At 45.8% G+C, this 14,191-nt stretch overlaps 1 protein-coding gene and 1 long non-coding RNA gene across 10 annotated transcripts in view; one reads left to right on the top strand and one right to left on the bottom strand.

The window, feature by feature from the left end:
- The first annotated feature begins 639 nt into the window (after positions 1–639).
- On the top strand, positions 640–13,229 carry LOC127488926 (uncharacterized). Of its 3 annotated transcripts, XR_011387187.1 has the most exons (6): positions 640–744; positions 3,043–3,175; positions 6,492–6,661; positions 7,420–7,521; positions 10,878–11,090; positions 13,000–13,229. It is a non-coding gene; the product is annotated as an uncharacterized lncRNA (long non-coding RNA). The 3 variants fall into 3 exon arrangements; XR_007916792.2 differs by lacking the exon at positions 640–744 and having other exon boundaries at positions 810–3,175; XR_011387186.1 differs by lacking the exon at positions 640–744 and having other exon boundaries at positions 813–6,661.
- The window catches only part of STAT4 (signal transducer and activator of transcription 4), a 151,713-nt gene continuing 147,197 nt past the window's right edge, over positions 9,676–14,191 (bottom strand). For all 7 annotated transcript variants that reach the window (XM_051848344.2, XM_051848343.2, XM_008258842.4 and 4 more), the window contains 3 exons: positions 11,830–11,896; positions 10,965–11,073; positions 9,676–9,967 (listed from right to left, as the gene is read on the bottom strand). In XM_051848344.2, coding sequence (XP_051704304.1) covers positions 9,941–9,967; positions 10,965–11,073; positions 11,830–11,896 — 203 coding nt within the window. In that variant the 3' untranslated portion in view covers positions 9,676–9,940. The remainder of the gene's footprint in view (positions 9,968–10,964; positions 11,074–11,829; positions 11,897–14,191) is intronic.

Below are 14,191 nucleotides of genomic sequence, written 5' to 3'. Positions count from 1 at the left end.
TATTGAAGTCAGTCATCTACGATTATGCTCTTATCAGCCTGGGAGGTCCCAGGCGAGCCAGTGGCTGTAAGAGCCAGAGCCAGCAGAATCTTAGGCCATGACATCCTCAGGATCCCTCTTGATTTGGCTCAGTTGGCCCGGGGTGGAGTTAGCTGTTCGTGTCCCAACGGCCCAGCAAGTTCTAACACACATATGTCAACATACATTAGGATTTGAACAAAATTGCCATCCATCCATGACGTACTTCATCCTAGTGTGGAGAAGAGGCATGCATACTTTTAGGAAAATGACAATGTGCAAGCAAGCAATGTTTTCATTAACTAAAAGTCGAACTTCACCCAGAATTCTACTGAAGAGGATAGTGTGTTGTTGACCAAATCTGACTCAGAAGTTAAGGGAGCATTAGGAATTGCAGTTCGGGACACACAGGTTCAGAATCAGTGTTGGGGGAAAGTAGGTCAAGTGGGGTCTCCCGTGTTGAGAAGATCCAGGGTTATGTGATGGATGGAAGATGAAAAATATGCATAAGCAGAACAAAACAGAAATGTCCATAAAAGAGAGTATAACACCCCCTGGATACGGCTCTGGGCACAATGTCACGGTCAGGCCAGGTCGGGTCCTGTGGGCGGAGGGCGGAGGGGACCAAAAGCAGCCGGAAGGAGGCTTGTGTCCTGCTTCCATAAGGGCCCCCAATTCCACTCTGATGAGCATGGCTGTCGCTTTCATTTCCCCTTTTCTTTCACGGTAGGAAATGCTATCATTCTTAGAAGTTTTTACAGTATTTTTGGACTTAACATAGGAATTTAAATAAATGGACAGGGAGGAAAAGTGGAAGGGAGGACGCGCCAGTGGCCGTCCCGGCGCGTGGGGATCCGGAGAGGGCGGCGCGAGGCGGCCGGGGGCCGGGTGCGCGCTCCCGCGGAGGCGCGGGCTGCGCGTGCCGGCTCGAGACGTTTCCTGGCGGCCGCCGGCGCGGCGGGCGGGTCGCGACTGCTCAGAACAGCCGCCCCACGTGCTTTCGGGGAAATGGGCCGGGAGCGAGAAGGACTGGGATTGAGAGGAAACCGAAAAGCGAAAGTCGCAGCCGGAGGGAGCAGTGCGCAGGCGCGCGCTCGGGGGCTTTCCCGGGGGCGTGGATGGCTGGGCACGCGTCGGGGCGGCACCTGGGGCGACCCCGGGGCGCCGCGGGTCTGGGGCTTGCTAACTTGAGAGGGAGGGTCGCGGCGCGGGCGGGGGTCATGTTCTAGCTGGAAGGCCCTGGAAGCTCCACTTTTCCTTCTCCCGGGTCGCGGCGCTGTCTGCACGGACTGCGCACCTCTGGTCCGCTCCTGTTTCTTCAGCTGTTGCCTTGCCTAATCTGTGAGGGTCTTTCCCCTTTGTCCTGGGGTCTTAGCGTTCACGATCACGCTAGGTGAGCCGGAGTGTGGGAGAAGGGTGGTGGAAGAGTAAGCTGAGGCACTGGACCGTGGTTTCCAAAATTTGGCTGCAGGACGAGCAGTTTGAGCTCTGTGTGCTATTTTTGTCAATTACCAAATGTCTCTGGAAGGCACCGTGACTGGGCTCTTTGGGCTTTGTGCAGCTGTTTTGAGGGGCCTCTGCCTGCGTAGGTGCCACCCCAGGGCCGCCAATGCCCAAGGCCTCTGGGCCTCTTGTCAGAGTGGGGGCCAGCCCCCCTCCACGGCTGCACACAGAATTTGAGGTTTAAATGAAGCCCCTGGTGCAAATGAACGTCTAGTTTCCCCCGTTGGAGCACAGTGCCGTCGGAGCATTAAGCCAAGTATGACGCCCTTCTGAGTGCCCTGTCCTGTGACAGCCCTGGGGGGACAAGTGGGGGGCACTTCCCTGACGAAACCTTGTCAGGTGTTTGTTAAAACACTGAGAGTTCCACAAAAATTGTCGAGGGAGAGAAAAAGAACGTGCCCTCCCGATCTGCTGCTTCACTCCGGGAAGGCCACAACGGCTGGGCTTGGCTGGGCTTGTCTGGAGCGACAGCCCTGAGCTGGGAACTCAATCCGGTCTCCTACCTCTTGCCTCCCAGAGCCTGCGTGAGCAGGAAGCTGGAGTCAGGAGCCAGAGCCGGGCATTGAACCACGGTGCTGTGGCCTGGGATGCGCTGTTCCAGCCGCTACGCCAGACACCCCCTCTCGGAGCAGATTCCCTACCAGCGCGCTCACGCTCCTGTTGGAAAGCGTCTGCTGGCTTCCTGTAGCAGCTGCGATGAAATCCAGAACCCCTGGTTTTCCCTGCGGGACCCTCCATAACTTGGCCCCGCCCCGCTTGTTCTGCGCTTCCCTTTCGCCCTACCTCTCCAGGGTCCCCTCCACCCCTGTGGCCTCTTTCTGCACCTAAAAAGCTTCAGGTTTTTACATGACAGGGGCACGTGCAGCCTACACTGTTCTTTTGGGGTGCTGCTGTCCTGGCTGTGTTCGTGGACTGGTTCCTTTCGGTTCTTTAGGCCTCAGCTCTGTCAGCATCTCTCCAGGGCCTCTCTCCCACATTCCCAGTCCTCACAGCTCCAGGACATCTCTTGCTGCTATTATTAGCGTGTCTGTTTTCACCTCTCTTGGCCAGCGGTAAGCGTCAGGAGGGCCCCTGCGTTGTATTACAGCTCTTCTCATTCAGAGGCCCCAATAGTAAGGGCGGAGTCACTGTGTTGGAACCCTGGGAAAAGGAAGGCAGAGAAGGCCGTGAAGGCGGCGTGGGGGAGGTCATGCTCAAACTGCCAGTAACCGGAACTGTTAACAAGAAGTTTCTTCAACCACAGCTTACTTCATGAGCCACACGAGGACAGCGTGTGGCTCAAGGGCAGCTGGCCACTTACATAAGAGCACTTGCCGGGCACACTGTCTCCCAAGCCTAGTTCAACAAAACAGCCTACCGGAACCTTCAGATTACGTGTTTAGCCTAGAAACGGCCATTTCTCACTAATCAGAATTTGCCAGCTCCCCAAAGCACCAGGGAACTTCCTTTCAAATCCACTCATGTAACTTTTCTCTTTCTCAGTAATACTCTTAACTTTTCCTTTATTCTTTTTTCAAAAAGAATTACAGAGAGAAGTGGAGACGAGAGAGAGAGAGAGAGAGATCTTTCATCTGCTGATTCACTCCCCAAATGACCTCAGAGCTGGAGCTGAGTTGATCCGAAACCAGGATCCAGGAACTTCTGGATCTCCCACGTGGGTACAGGGGCCCAAGCACTTGGGCCATCCTCTACTGCTTTCCCAGGTGCATTAGGAGGGAGCTGGATCGGAAGTGGAGCAGCTGGGACTCGAACAAGCACCCAGATGGGATGCTGGCACTGCAGGCTAGGGCTTTAACCTGTAGCACCACAGCGGTGGCCCCTTCCTTTTTGCTTTGGACTTTGCAGAGGCCATTCTGACCTGTGTGTATGTCTTGAATTGAAATTCTAATCTTTATGGATTATTCCCCAATATACCCTTTTCTTGGGGATTCTTCTCTATATTTCTCCCTTATTCTTTTGTATGTTTCTTTAAAAGTTTCATTTATTTATTTGAAAGGCAGAGTTACAAAGTGGGGGGGAGAGAGAAAGAAATCTTCCATCCGCTGGTTCATGCCCCCAGATGGCCAAAACAGCCAGGGCTAGGCCAGGCTGAAGCCATTAGCCGGGAGCTTCTTCTGGGTCTCTTACTTGGGTGCAGGGGCCCAAGCACTTGGACCATCCTCCCCTGCTTTCCCAGGCACATCAGCAGGGAGCTGGATCAGAAATGGAGCCAGCACTCACATGGGATGCCGGTGCTGCAGCTGGCAGCTTTATCGACTGCACCACAGCACTGCTGATTCCTTCTTTGGTATATTTATTATTATAATCACAAAGCATCTGTGTACTGAATTACCTTCTCTCCTATACTCCTATCTGGTCCGGTGCAATATACGATCCTTGGGAAAATTGAGAAAATCAAGCAGATCACTTTCTGTGTGATGTGGTTCAGATGGGAAACCCTGGTTGAGATTGCAATGCCTGATACAGAGTATCAAAAATGGTTTCTGAATAAAAGAATAAATGAATACGGCTGACCAACACTGGGATCAAGACTCACGGGTTAACTTGGCCATCTAGATCTCAGCACTGGCAGAAAGACCTATGGAGGGGCCGGTGCTGTGGCACAGCAGGTTAAAGCCATGATCTGAAGCACCGGCATTCCATATGGGCACTGGTTCTAGCCCCGGCTGCTCCACTTCTGATCCAGCTCTATGCTGTGGCCTGGGAAAGCAGTGGAAGATGGCCCAAGTCCTTGGGCCCTTGGACCCATGTAGGAGACCTGGAAGAAGCTCCTGACTCCTGGCTTAGGATCAGTTCAGCTCCAGCCGTTGCAGCCATCTGGGGAGTAAAGCAGTGGATGGAGGACTTCTCTCTCTCTGTCTCTACCTCTCTCCGTAACTCTTTCAAATAAATAAAATAAATCTTAAAAAAAAAAAAAAAAGACCTATGGAGCTGCAGTTGAAGTGGAAGAGAATAATGAGCATGTGTATTCTAAAAAACTTCCCTGAGATTGTAATGACAGTCCGTCTCACCCTGTCCAACCCCTCCCATCTTTGCCCTGTCTGAATGGCCTCCAGATTTCTTTCCACCTATAGCAGTCTGCGAGACATCTCAGGGGATGACTGGCAAGCCTAATGTGAGAGTTCTGTGTAGGATGTATGCAAGAGGCAGGGGTAGTCATGACGGTGTGTTAAATGAAGGGGGTGTTAAGGGGGAATTTCAAGAACACTTGATTCCTCTGGGCGTTGGGAAGATGCTTGGGACGTTAGGCATGCCCGAGATAACACCTAAATCAGAGGGGATTTCAACGGGGTCAATGATAACTCGAGTATTTCCACAGAAATTGGAGTTAAGAGTGAGGTGAACTAGAGAGAAAATCCTCTGTATTGCGCGATCAAAGCTAGCCTGTTTTGGTTCATCAGGATGAGGTATAATATTGGGGACAGTTTCACGATTTTAGAGTCTGGAGGTATTAAAGAAAGAATTCTAGCTTAATCTTGCAGGCACAGCAAGGAACAAAGGAAAGGAAGGAACTGATCGTTGTCCTGAATGTGTTCAAGCTCTAACCCATTAGTGAACACTTAAGGGGCAGATTGTGCTACAGATACAGCTGTGAACGAGGCTGTGTTGGTCCCCGTCCATCCAGCGCTCCCTCACACTGATGAAAGAAGACGGATGATGTACAACGGCGATGTCCTGTGCTGATGCTTGGGAGGGGGCACAGTGTGACACGTGTGTCCACCAGTGTGCGTGTGTGTGTGGCAGGAGAGCTTTCCGGAGCCAGAAGAAAGTACGCACATTACCTAGGTGACCACTAGCAGAGGGGGGCTGGAGAGCTGTGAGGATGACGCAGAGGAAAGAGGATGTGGAACATCAATGAAACTGGAAGTAGTTTAGTGTGTCCTGCGTGCACGTGCACACGTGTGTGTGTGTGTGTGTGTGTGTTGGAAGATAAGAAGCCTTTAAGGAAAAGTGGTACGAGGGGAGAGTTGAAGGCTATATATATGTATATTTATAAAGTCATATACTATATGACTTTGGAAAGAGCTGTTGAAAATTATGGTCTTCATCCAGAGTTGGGATTCTGCTTGTACCGTGGACCCCTTTGGCAGTCTGACAAAATCTACGAGCTCCTTTGATGAATCATGTTTTTAGCTGACCAAAATGCATAACATTAAAAAAGAAACCAATTATTCTGAAATAAAATTATCGAATCAATGTTGATATATTAAAGCCAACTTTGTGATACAGTTAATGTTTATTAATAGCATTAAGCAACAAGATCTCCAGTGGATCTGATTAATGCAATTTCAAACTTTTACTTAATATAAATAATATTTTGAGATAACTGTAACAACTGTAATAGATAAGTAGTATGGATTATGGTTTTCTGCCCTTATTCATAATCAAAGGAAATTTTAAACTTTAGCCAGAAGTTCTTGGAAATAAAATTGTTAACTTCTACCATCCAAATTCATAAATTCCTTACTAAATTCTGTCTGTAAGAATGCTAATGCAGTGTCATAAGTCATTTATAGATTTTAAGCACAGAGTGACATGATTCAACTTATTTATTTTGAAAAGTTCATTTATTTTCATTCTAGTTTAAAAACAGACTGACAGAGAGCTCTTCCATATGCTGACTCACCCCTCACATGCCTGCAACCGCTATAGCTGAGCCATGCCAAAACCAGGAGCCCGGTTTTATAGCATCTTCTTCATGAGTATTCTGGTAGAAATATTCCCTGTCTTACAGGGGTGCTTATACAGTTACCGGATTGGTAAGAGTTCACGTGCCAAACTTTAACAAGAACAATAAATCAAATCAGTACATGTTCATGGTCAATTTCAAAGAAGTTTCTAGTCTGTGTCAGAAATCAGAGTGTATATGCAGAGAAGTCAGTTAGCTAGGTCTGGCCCATGTACTTATCCACTGCCAAGAGCAGAGTCCACATATGGTTTGACTCTTAATTATGTTCTCTCTACCACAGGGAGCGCTTGGGTTTCCCTACACCAGGTGTGGTAAAGAAAAGTCTCTTGAGCTGCCAGAGGGGATGCTTGTTCTTTCTGGTTCTTTGGGAGAGCTTTCCTTGCTACCATAGACTTGGAGAAATCTGCTGGCCAGCTGCCTTCTTTCACCATCACTTCCCGATAAATTAAGGTAGTGATACCCAGTACAATTGATTCAACTGATTCTTCACATAAAATGAATTTGGATAGTGATTAGCAAATTGTCTATAATTAATCTGGGCTGGGTGAGAACTGAAAGTGGGTTTATTATTTTGGAACTAGATCTATATTTGATTTCATTAAGTGGTGTTTATTTGCTGGCTGTTTGTAGTGGATTGACTTTATATTCCCCCGACATTCATATGTAGAAATGCTTACTTCCCATAGGTTGGTATTTGGACTTTGGGAGGTAATTAGATCATGGTAGTGAACGCTCATGAATAGAATTAGTTTCCTTACAGAGAGCTCTCGCTCTAACTCTCCATGAGGACACAAAAGTTGGCCATCTACAACCTGGAAGAGGGCCCTGCCCAGAACCAAACCATGCTGACACCCAGATCTTAGCCTTTCAGCCTCCAGAACTTTAATAAATACACTTCTGTTGAGACACAGCTTGAACCAAGTCACAGTTGGCAGAAAAAAATATACTGAGATAGGATTTGGTGGAAACGTGGTCTAAACCCCTTTCGGATTGCATTTCCACTTCATGTGGCACATGATATCTTGGACAGAACAGGGATCCCTGAAATCCTCCTGACTCATTACCCCCACAAAGACGATTTTTGGAGAGCAACACTCATATTCTAGGAAAATAATTATTTGAATTGGGTCAAGAGTTTGATTTTGATTTTTAAATTAAATAAAAACAGCCATCTAGTTCTTATAACATACTCTCTGCATCCATTACAGGAAGCAGATTACAGAACTTCCTTGGCTGTGGTGACATATGAATCCTTGGTATGCTGCTACCAGTTTCTATGTTGAAAAGTTTTTAAATCTTCAGCCTAAGAGGTAAGAGTCTATCGTACTTTCGTCAAATTCTGGGGAATGTAAGCCCTCTCTCTCTCTCAAGCCAGTCATTTTAAGAGCACTTCCTGGTAGAAAAATCACCTCTTTAAAAGACAAAACTGTAACAATCATGCCTAAATTTAAATTATATTCCCCAGTTCTGCTGCTAGGTAGTATATATGTTTCAGGCAAATTTCAGAACACTGGATTTGTGGAGGGATATAGAGGCAGGGAGGGTGTGATTTGAATTGAATGTAGAATTACCCTCTCTCAGACACCCCTTTCACCCTACAGGTACTGTCAGGAACCTGCAAGTAAACGAGGGAGTCAGCCTTGGGCAGGTGGAGAGTTAGCCATATAGAAACAATCTAAGATCTGTTTGGCATATGTGGGTGGGCCTAAATAATGAGACTGAATGGCCAGAATCCCTCAGAGGGAGAACACAGGGTTTTACTAAGAGCTCATTTCCCTTGAGTTCTTTTGTATTAGACATGAGCTTCTAACTGGTTTGCCTAGATGATTGGAGATGGGTGGAAGGAATTAGAGAGCCCTTCAGATGCTATTGTCACCACTGATTCTCTGGCCAGGGCTCACACTGGAAATCGGTTTTGGGATTTTCTGGAGTTGGTCATAGCAGGTGCCTTGGTAGCATGACTTCCTCCATGGGCTCAACAGCATCCCTCATGCTTGGCAGACATCAAGATACCCAGTCTTGGGCATTGGGGATCCCACACTACTACGAAGGGCAGCAGCTTGGCAACAGCACCACTAACCATCCAGCTGGGATATGGCAAGGCCAAAACAGCTAACTCATGTACATAGTCATGCATTGGCACCTAGTCCTGCACCTGCCCTTCCTCTTCACCAGAGCAAACTGCAGGGATGGCACTTCTTCTTCTTCTTTTTTTTAAGATTTATTTATTTTATTTGAAAGAGTTACACAGAGAGAGAAGGAAAGACAGAGAGAGAGAGAGAGAGAGAGAGAGAGAGAGAGGTCTTCAATCTGCTGGTTCACTTCCCAATTGGCCGCAACAGCCGGAGCTGTGCCAATCTGAAGCCAGGAGCTTCTTCGAGGTCTTCCACGTGGGTGCAGGGGCCCAAGGACTTGGGCCATCCTCTACTGATTTCCCAGGCCACAGCAGAGAGCTGGATCAGAAGTGGAGTGGACTAGATCCGGTGCCCATATGGGATGCTGGCACTGCAGATGGCAGCTTTACCCACTATGCCACAGCGCCGGCCCCCGGAACTTCTTATCTTATACCACTTCCCCAGTGTCAGGTAGTATTTATGGGACCAGAGATTTGAGCTGGAAAAGATCACAGAGCCCACTTAGTCCAGCCGCTTCTATAGATAAATAACAGAGGGAAGCAGTCTCCCAGCTAAAACTGTTGTTCACCTCCCAGTCCTTATTTCATGAGACTTTAACCTCTGTGTCTGCTTTTTTTTTTTTTTTTTTTTTTTTTGACAGGCAGAGTAGACAGTGAGAGAGACAGAAAGGTCTTCCTTTTTGCCGTTGGTTCACCCTCCAATGGTCGCTGTGGCCAGTGCGCTGCGGCCGGCGCACCACGCTGATCCGATGGCAGGAGTCAGGTACTTATCCTGGTCTCCCATGGGGTGCAGGGCCCAAGCACTTGGGCCATCCTCCACTGCACTCCCGGGCCACAGCAGAGAGCTGGCCTGGAAGAGGGACAAGCGGGACAGAATCCGGTGCCCCGACCAGGACTAGAACGCGGTGTGCCGGCGCCGCAAGGCGGAGGATTAGCCTAGTGAGCTGCGGCGCTGGCCTTGTTTCTGCTTTCAATGACCATGTTATCAGTGCAGTTTGCCTAGAATATCCCCAGGAATGACTCTGGATCCCTCCTAATAAGGGACAGTGCTGACATGGTAATTCAGGGGCTTCACAATTTACCCCCGCATGCTCCATGGCTACTGCTATCAATGCCTTTCCAATTACTTCCATCTCGGTTCTGCTGTGAAACTGAACTCAGGACGACACTGACCTGCTGCCTTGGCTTCTCCCTCAGGCCTTCCTGCTGCTTTTGGAGTAATGTGGGTGCACTTTGTTATTCTTGACCTGCAGTGGTAGCTTATACCTTCCATAGCCAATATTATACGTTAACACCCGAGAAACAAAATCAGAAATAAACACATACAAACAAGTCTTTCATTAATATTATATTGTTAATAACACTGGTTCCTTAAAGTTGTCTTATCTTGAAAATTTATCTGAAGTTTTGTTTTTTAACATTTCAATCACAACACTTCCTAAAGGGTGTCAAGCTAGTGAGAGGAGAGCTTCAGACTTCAACCATTTCCTGGAAACCAGTATTTAAGCTGAAGAAACATGATGTTTTTGTTGGCAAAGAACAGTCTTTAAACTTTTTCTCAGTTGCTTCCTTTGTTGGGGTGTCGGTTTATTCTATCATTCAGCAGAATATGGAGACTTCATCTAAAATTGAAAATGAAAATGATCTTTGAAGAAATTCCTGTTTTGCAAATAAATCATTAGTTAGGGGGTAGACATCCTCTTGTCTGCCAAATACTGAACAATCTCCCCACCAATTAACTGTCAAGTATTTTAAAAAATTAACTGGGGTTGATCAGTCTAAAATAAAAGGTTCCTTTCACCAAAAATATCACAAGGAAATGGGTAAAAAATGTTGCAAAAGTTCGATGAGACAAAAATAACTTGATTTAAGGGCTACTAACATTGGAATAAAGTAACAAAGGGAAGTGGATTTTCCATCCCTAGAAATCTTCAAGAAGAGCCTGAAATGTACTTGATTTATAGACAGATATAAATCTTGTGGGGCTTGGAGTCCCTCCAGTGTTCTATTATTCTGATATATGTTCACTTTCATTTGAACCCTCTTGCCAGTATTTGGGGATAAGAATGAAAAAAATGCAACAAATAACATTACTACATACTGGATTACGACTAATTCTCAAAAAAAGAGAGTATTACTATGCTGCTTTTGGTTGCTATTCATGTACTACTTGGAATGGCTGCAGGGACTAGTAATTCAAATAAGGATCAAGAAGAATTGGAATTTGTGGTGCTTGAGCTGTTTAAATAGGTATCACACCAGGCTGATAAACACTGACTAATACATGTTGTTTATAGAGTCGAGTAGTGGGACTGATGGAGCCAAGGATTTGCAGTAGGGCCAGTGGCTTAAGCGGCATGTAGGAATAGTTTGGCTTTTTGTGGTTTTGAAGAAAAGAACCTAAATCAGATCACATCAGTCAAGGTGTTTGCTTTTCATGCCTGTAACATTAGCAACATGCAGGACCACACAGAAACCCCTTGTGTTATGCTCACAACTTTGTTCCAATTAACATGTTTTCTCTTTGCCCAGGTAGTATTTCAGCCGCCTTGAGTCACGCACCACCTTGGCTTCATTAGAAACGCCCCCGATCAGCAATGGAAAAGAAAGGGTACATACTGCAGTTTCAATTGTTGTGGGACTCAGGTTTTCCCTCAGCACTGCATATACACTTGGAGACATGGGGAGGAGGTCCGACGGGGACTGTGGCTCAGTCGAATCACTTCGGCTTCAAGAGACAAGAAGGTGAGTATTGAAAAGGATTAGAAAATAAGAGCTCATGGTCACTGACTGGATCAGGAACTCATTTCTTCATCTATTTGTGCCACCGAGCTGCTTAATTCATCATTTCATATCAGAACCTTCAGCCTACTCTGGAATATATGGCATATAAAAGGGCAACTTGGTAACTGCAGCAGTAATACACTGTAGTAAGTATGCCCTGAAGACTAGCTTTATGTATTGAAAGAAATGGGACAGAAAATGCTTTATTACATAAAAGAAGGTCTTGTTCTCAGTTATATGTACTCTGCTGTACCCTTAAATCTCTTAGAGGAAAGATTTTTTTATTTTTTATTTTTTTTCCCAAAAGTTAATTCAGTAGGGGCTGGCACTGCAGCGTAGCAGGTTAAACCGCAGCCTGTGATACCAGCATCCCCTATGGGTGCTGGTTCATGTCCTGGCTGCTCCTCCTCTGATCCAGCTCCCTGATAATGCACCTGAGAAAAGAATGAAGGATAGCCAAATGCTTGGGCCTCTGCACCCACTGGGAGACCTGGAGGAAGCTCCTGGCTCCCGGCTTTGGCCTAGCCCAATCCCAGCCATTGTGGCTATCTACAGAGTGAACCAGTGGATGGAGGATATCTCTTTCTGTCTCTTTCCCTCACTCTCTAATTCTGCCTTTCAAATAAATAAATAAATAAATAAATCTTTTTAAAAACCAAATTCAATAATAAATATTTTACAAGTGACTCAGACTACTCACATTGTTGAAATGGGAATAAAAACTGAAGGAACATATCCTTTGTCTCCCCTCTCAGTTGGCCTTGACACTGGAAAAGAAAGGCACAATGTTGGGGGAAAACAGAGATCAGTAATATTGATAAACTTAGGAAAAACACCAGCAATACTAAAAGGAAGAGAGAATACAATTGTTAAGTGATTCACAGATATTTTTAGTTGAGTAGAAGAAACAATCTTTTAGATAAACATAAAATGTGTTAGAAGAGAAAAACAAATCTCCTGGCAGCCTATTCCAACTTTGCATATTAATGTCTCCAAAGGGGTAAGAAAAATTGAGAATCAACTAGATTGGCTGTCTTCTATACTGCATTGAAGTTTGACTATGGTGACTGCCTTATTCATTCTGGGGTGGGAGTTTGTAGTAATCTAGCTATGGACATCAACCATAACCTGATGATAACAAAGTTTTGAAACAGAGACATCCCAGACTATGTGGTACTAACAGTGATATGTGAACTTAACCTTGGAAACATGCCTCAACCTTCTCTAGTATGTTGTGTCGAATTAGTGCTTGGTCCAATTTTTCAGCTATAATTTGTTGCGTTGACATTTTTGTTATTTCGTTTGATCAGATATATAGAATCACTTAATAAAGCTGCAGGTTTTTGTTTTGTTAAAATGTTTATGTGTTTATTTCAAGAGGGGAAGAAATTGGGTGGCATCAAATCACCATCTGAGAAACAAATGTGGAATATTCCACAAGAAGGTACTCAAAAGATTTAGCTGCTATAGAGGAAGATGTTAATGAACTGAATATATATTTGGTCCTTGATAACTGTGGAGGATTGGTTATGGGACTCCCTTGGATACCAAAACCACAGATGTGCAAGTCCCTTATATAAAATGGAATGATGTTTGCTATATTCTAACTACATTCTCCTGTCTACTTTAAATCATCTCTAGATTACTTGTAATGCCTAACATAATGTAAAATCCATGTAAATAGCTGTTGTATCGTTTAGGGAACAATGGTAAGAAAAAAAGGAGTCTGTACAAGTTCAGCACAGATGTAATTTAAAAAAATATTTCAACAGCAGGTGCTGTGGAACAGCAGCTTAAACTGCCACTTGGGACTGCAACATCCTTTACTGGAGTGCCAGGTTAAGTCTTGGCTACTTTTCTTCCAATTTAGCTCTCTGACAATGTGTCTGGGAAGCAGCAAATGATGGCTCAAGTACTTGAGTCCCTGCAACCCACACAGGAGACCGAGAAAGAGTTCCTGCCTCCTGGATTCAGCCTGGCCCAGCTCTGGTTGTTGCAGCCACTGGAGAAGTGAACCCACAGATGGAAGATCTGTCTCTTTCTCTGTCTGTCTCCCTCTTCCGAATAAATAAATAAATAAATAAATCTTCAAAAAACAAATATTTTACGGCGCCAGCACCCCGGGTTCTAGTCCCGGTTGGGGTGCCGGGTTCTGTCCCAGTTGCCCCTCTTCCAGTCCAGCTCTCTGCTGTGGCCCAGGAGTGCAGTGGAGGATGGCCCAGGTGCTTGGGCCCTGCACCAGCACGGGAGACCAGGAGAAGCACCTGGCTCCTGGCTTCAGATCAACGCAATGCGCCGGCCACAGCACACCAGCCGTAGCGGCCATTGTGGAGTGAACCAACAGAAAAGGAAGACCTTTCTCTCTCTCTCTCACTGTCCACTCTGCCTGTCAAAAACAATATTTTAAATTCATGGGTTTCATGGGTGGTTGAATCTGCCCAGGCAGAACCTATACACATAGAACTGACTGTACTTTCATTAAATAAATAGAATGATGAACTTAAAATACACAGCTAATTTCATGAACTTTCTTTCACAGATTCAATAGCTATTTTGGCTCGCTAGGCTAGGAAGGCTAGGAAGAAGGCAGATAAAATATAGACCCCCATGTACCGTCCCTGGCAAATGAATAAAGAGACTCTGCATGGTAAGAATACAGAGAGATGAAAAGTGTGAATCTTATAAATCCTGGAGTTCCCGGACAAAATACAAATGCCTCTAACATTCTCAATCATTACTTCTTTTTCTTTGCCTTTCCCCAAATCACAAAAGTGAAGTCAAAACCACTTCTGTTTTACGAAGGAGAAACTTGAAGCTCTCCAAGCGACTGAGAGGCCTCCAGGGCCTTGGCGAAGTGAGATTCAAGCTACTGAGTTTCTGTGCCAGTGCCAGACAGCCCAGCGGCTCCTTTTCAGGAACTGCTGAGAAACTACTTCATTTCTCAAGCTTTGACCACCACGTGCCCCTTTGATCTTACAAAGGCCAAAGCAAGCAAAAAGAGGAACTTCATTTACTTTGCTTCAAAATGAAGCTATTTTCCACAATCTTAAGGAAAAAGGTAA

The sequence above is a fragment of the Oryctolagus cuniculus genome, chromosome 3, assembly GCF_964237555.1.
Source record: "Oryctolagus cuniculus chromosome 3, mOryCun1.1, whole genome shotgun sequence".
Taxonomy (NCBI): Eukaryota; Metazoa; Chordata; class Mammalia; order Lagomorpha; family Leporidae; genus Oryctolagus; species Oryctolagus cuniculus.
This window is presented reverse-complemented; position numbering and strand designations above follow the sequence as displayed.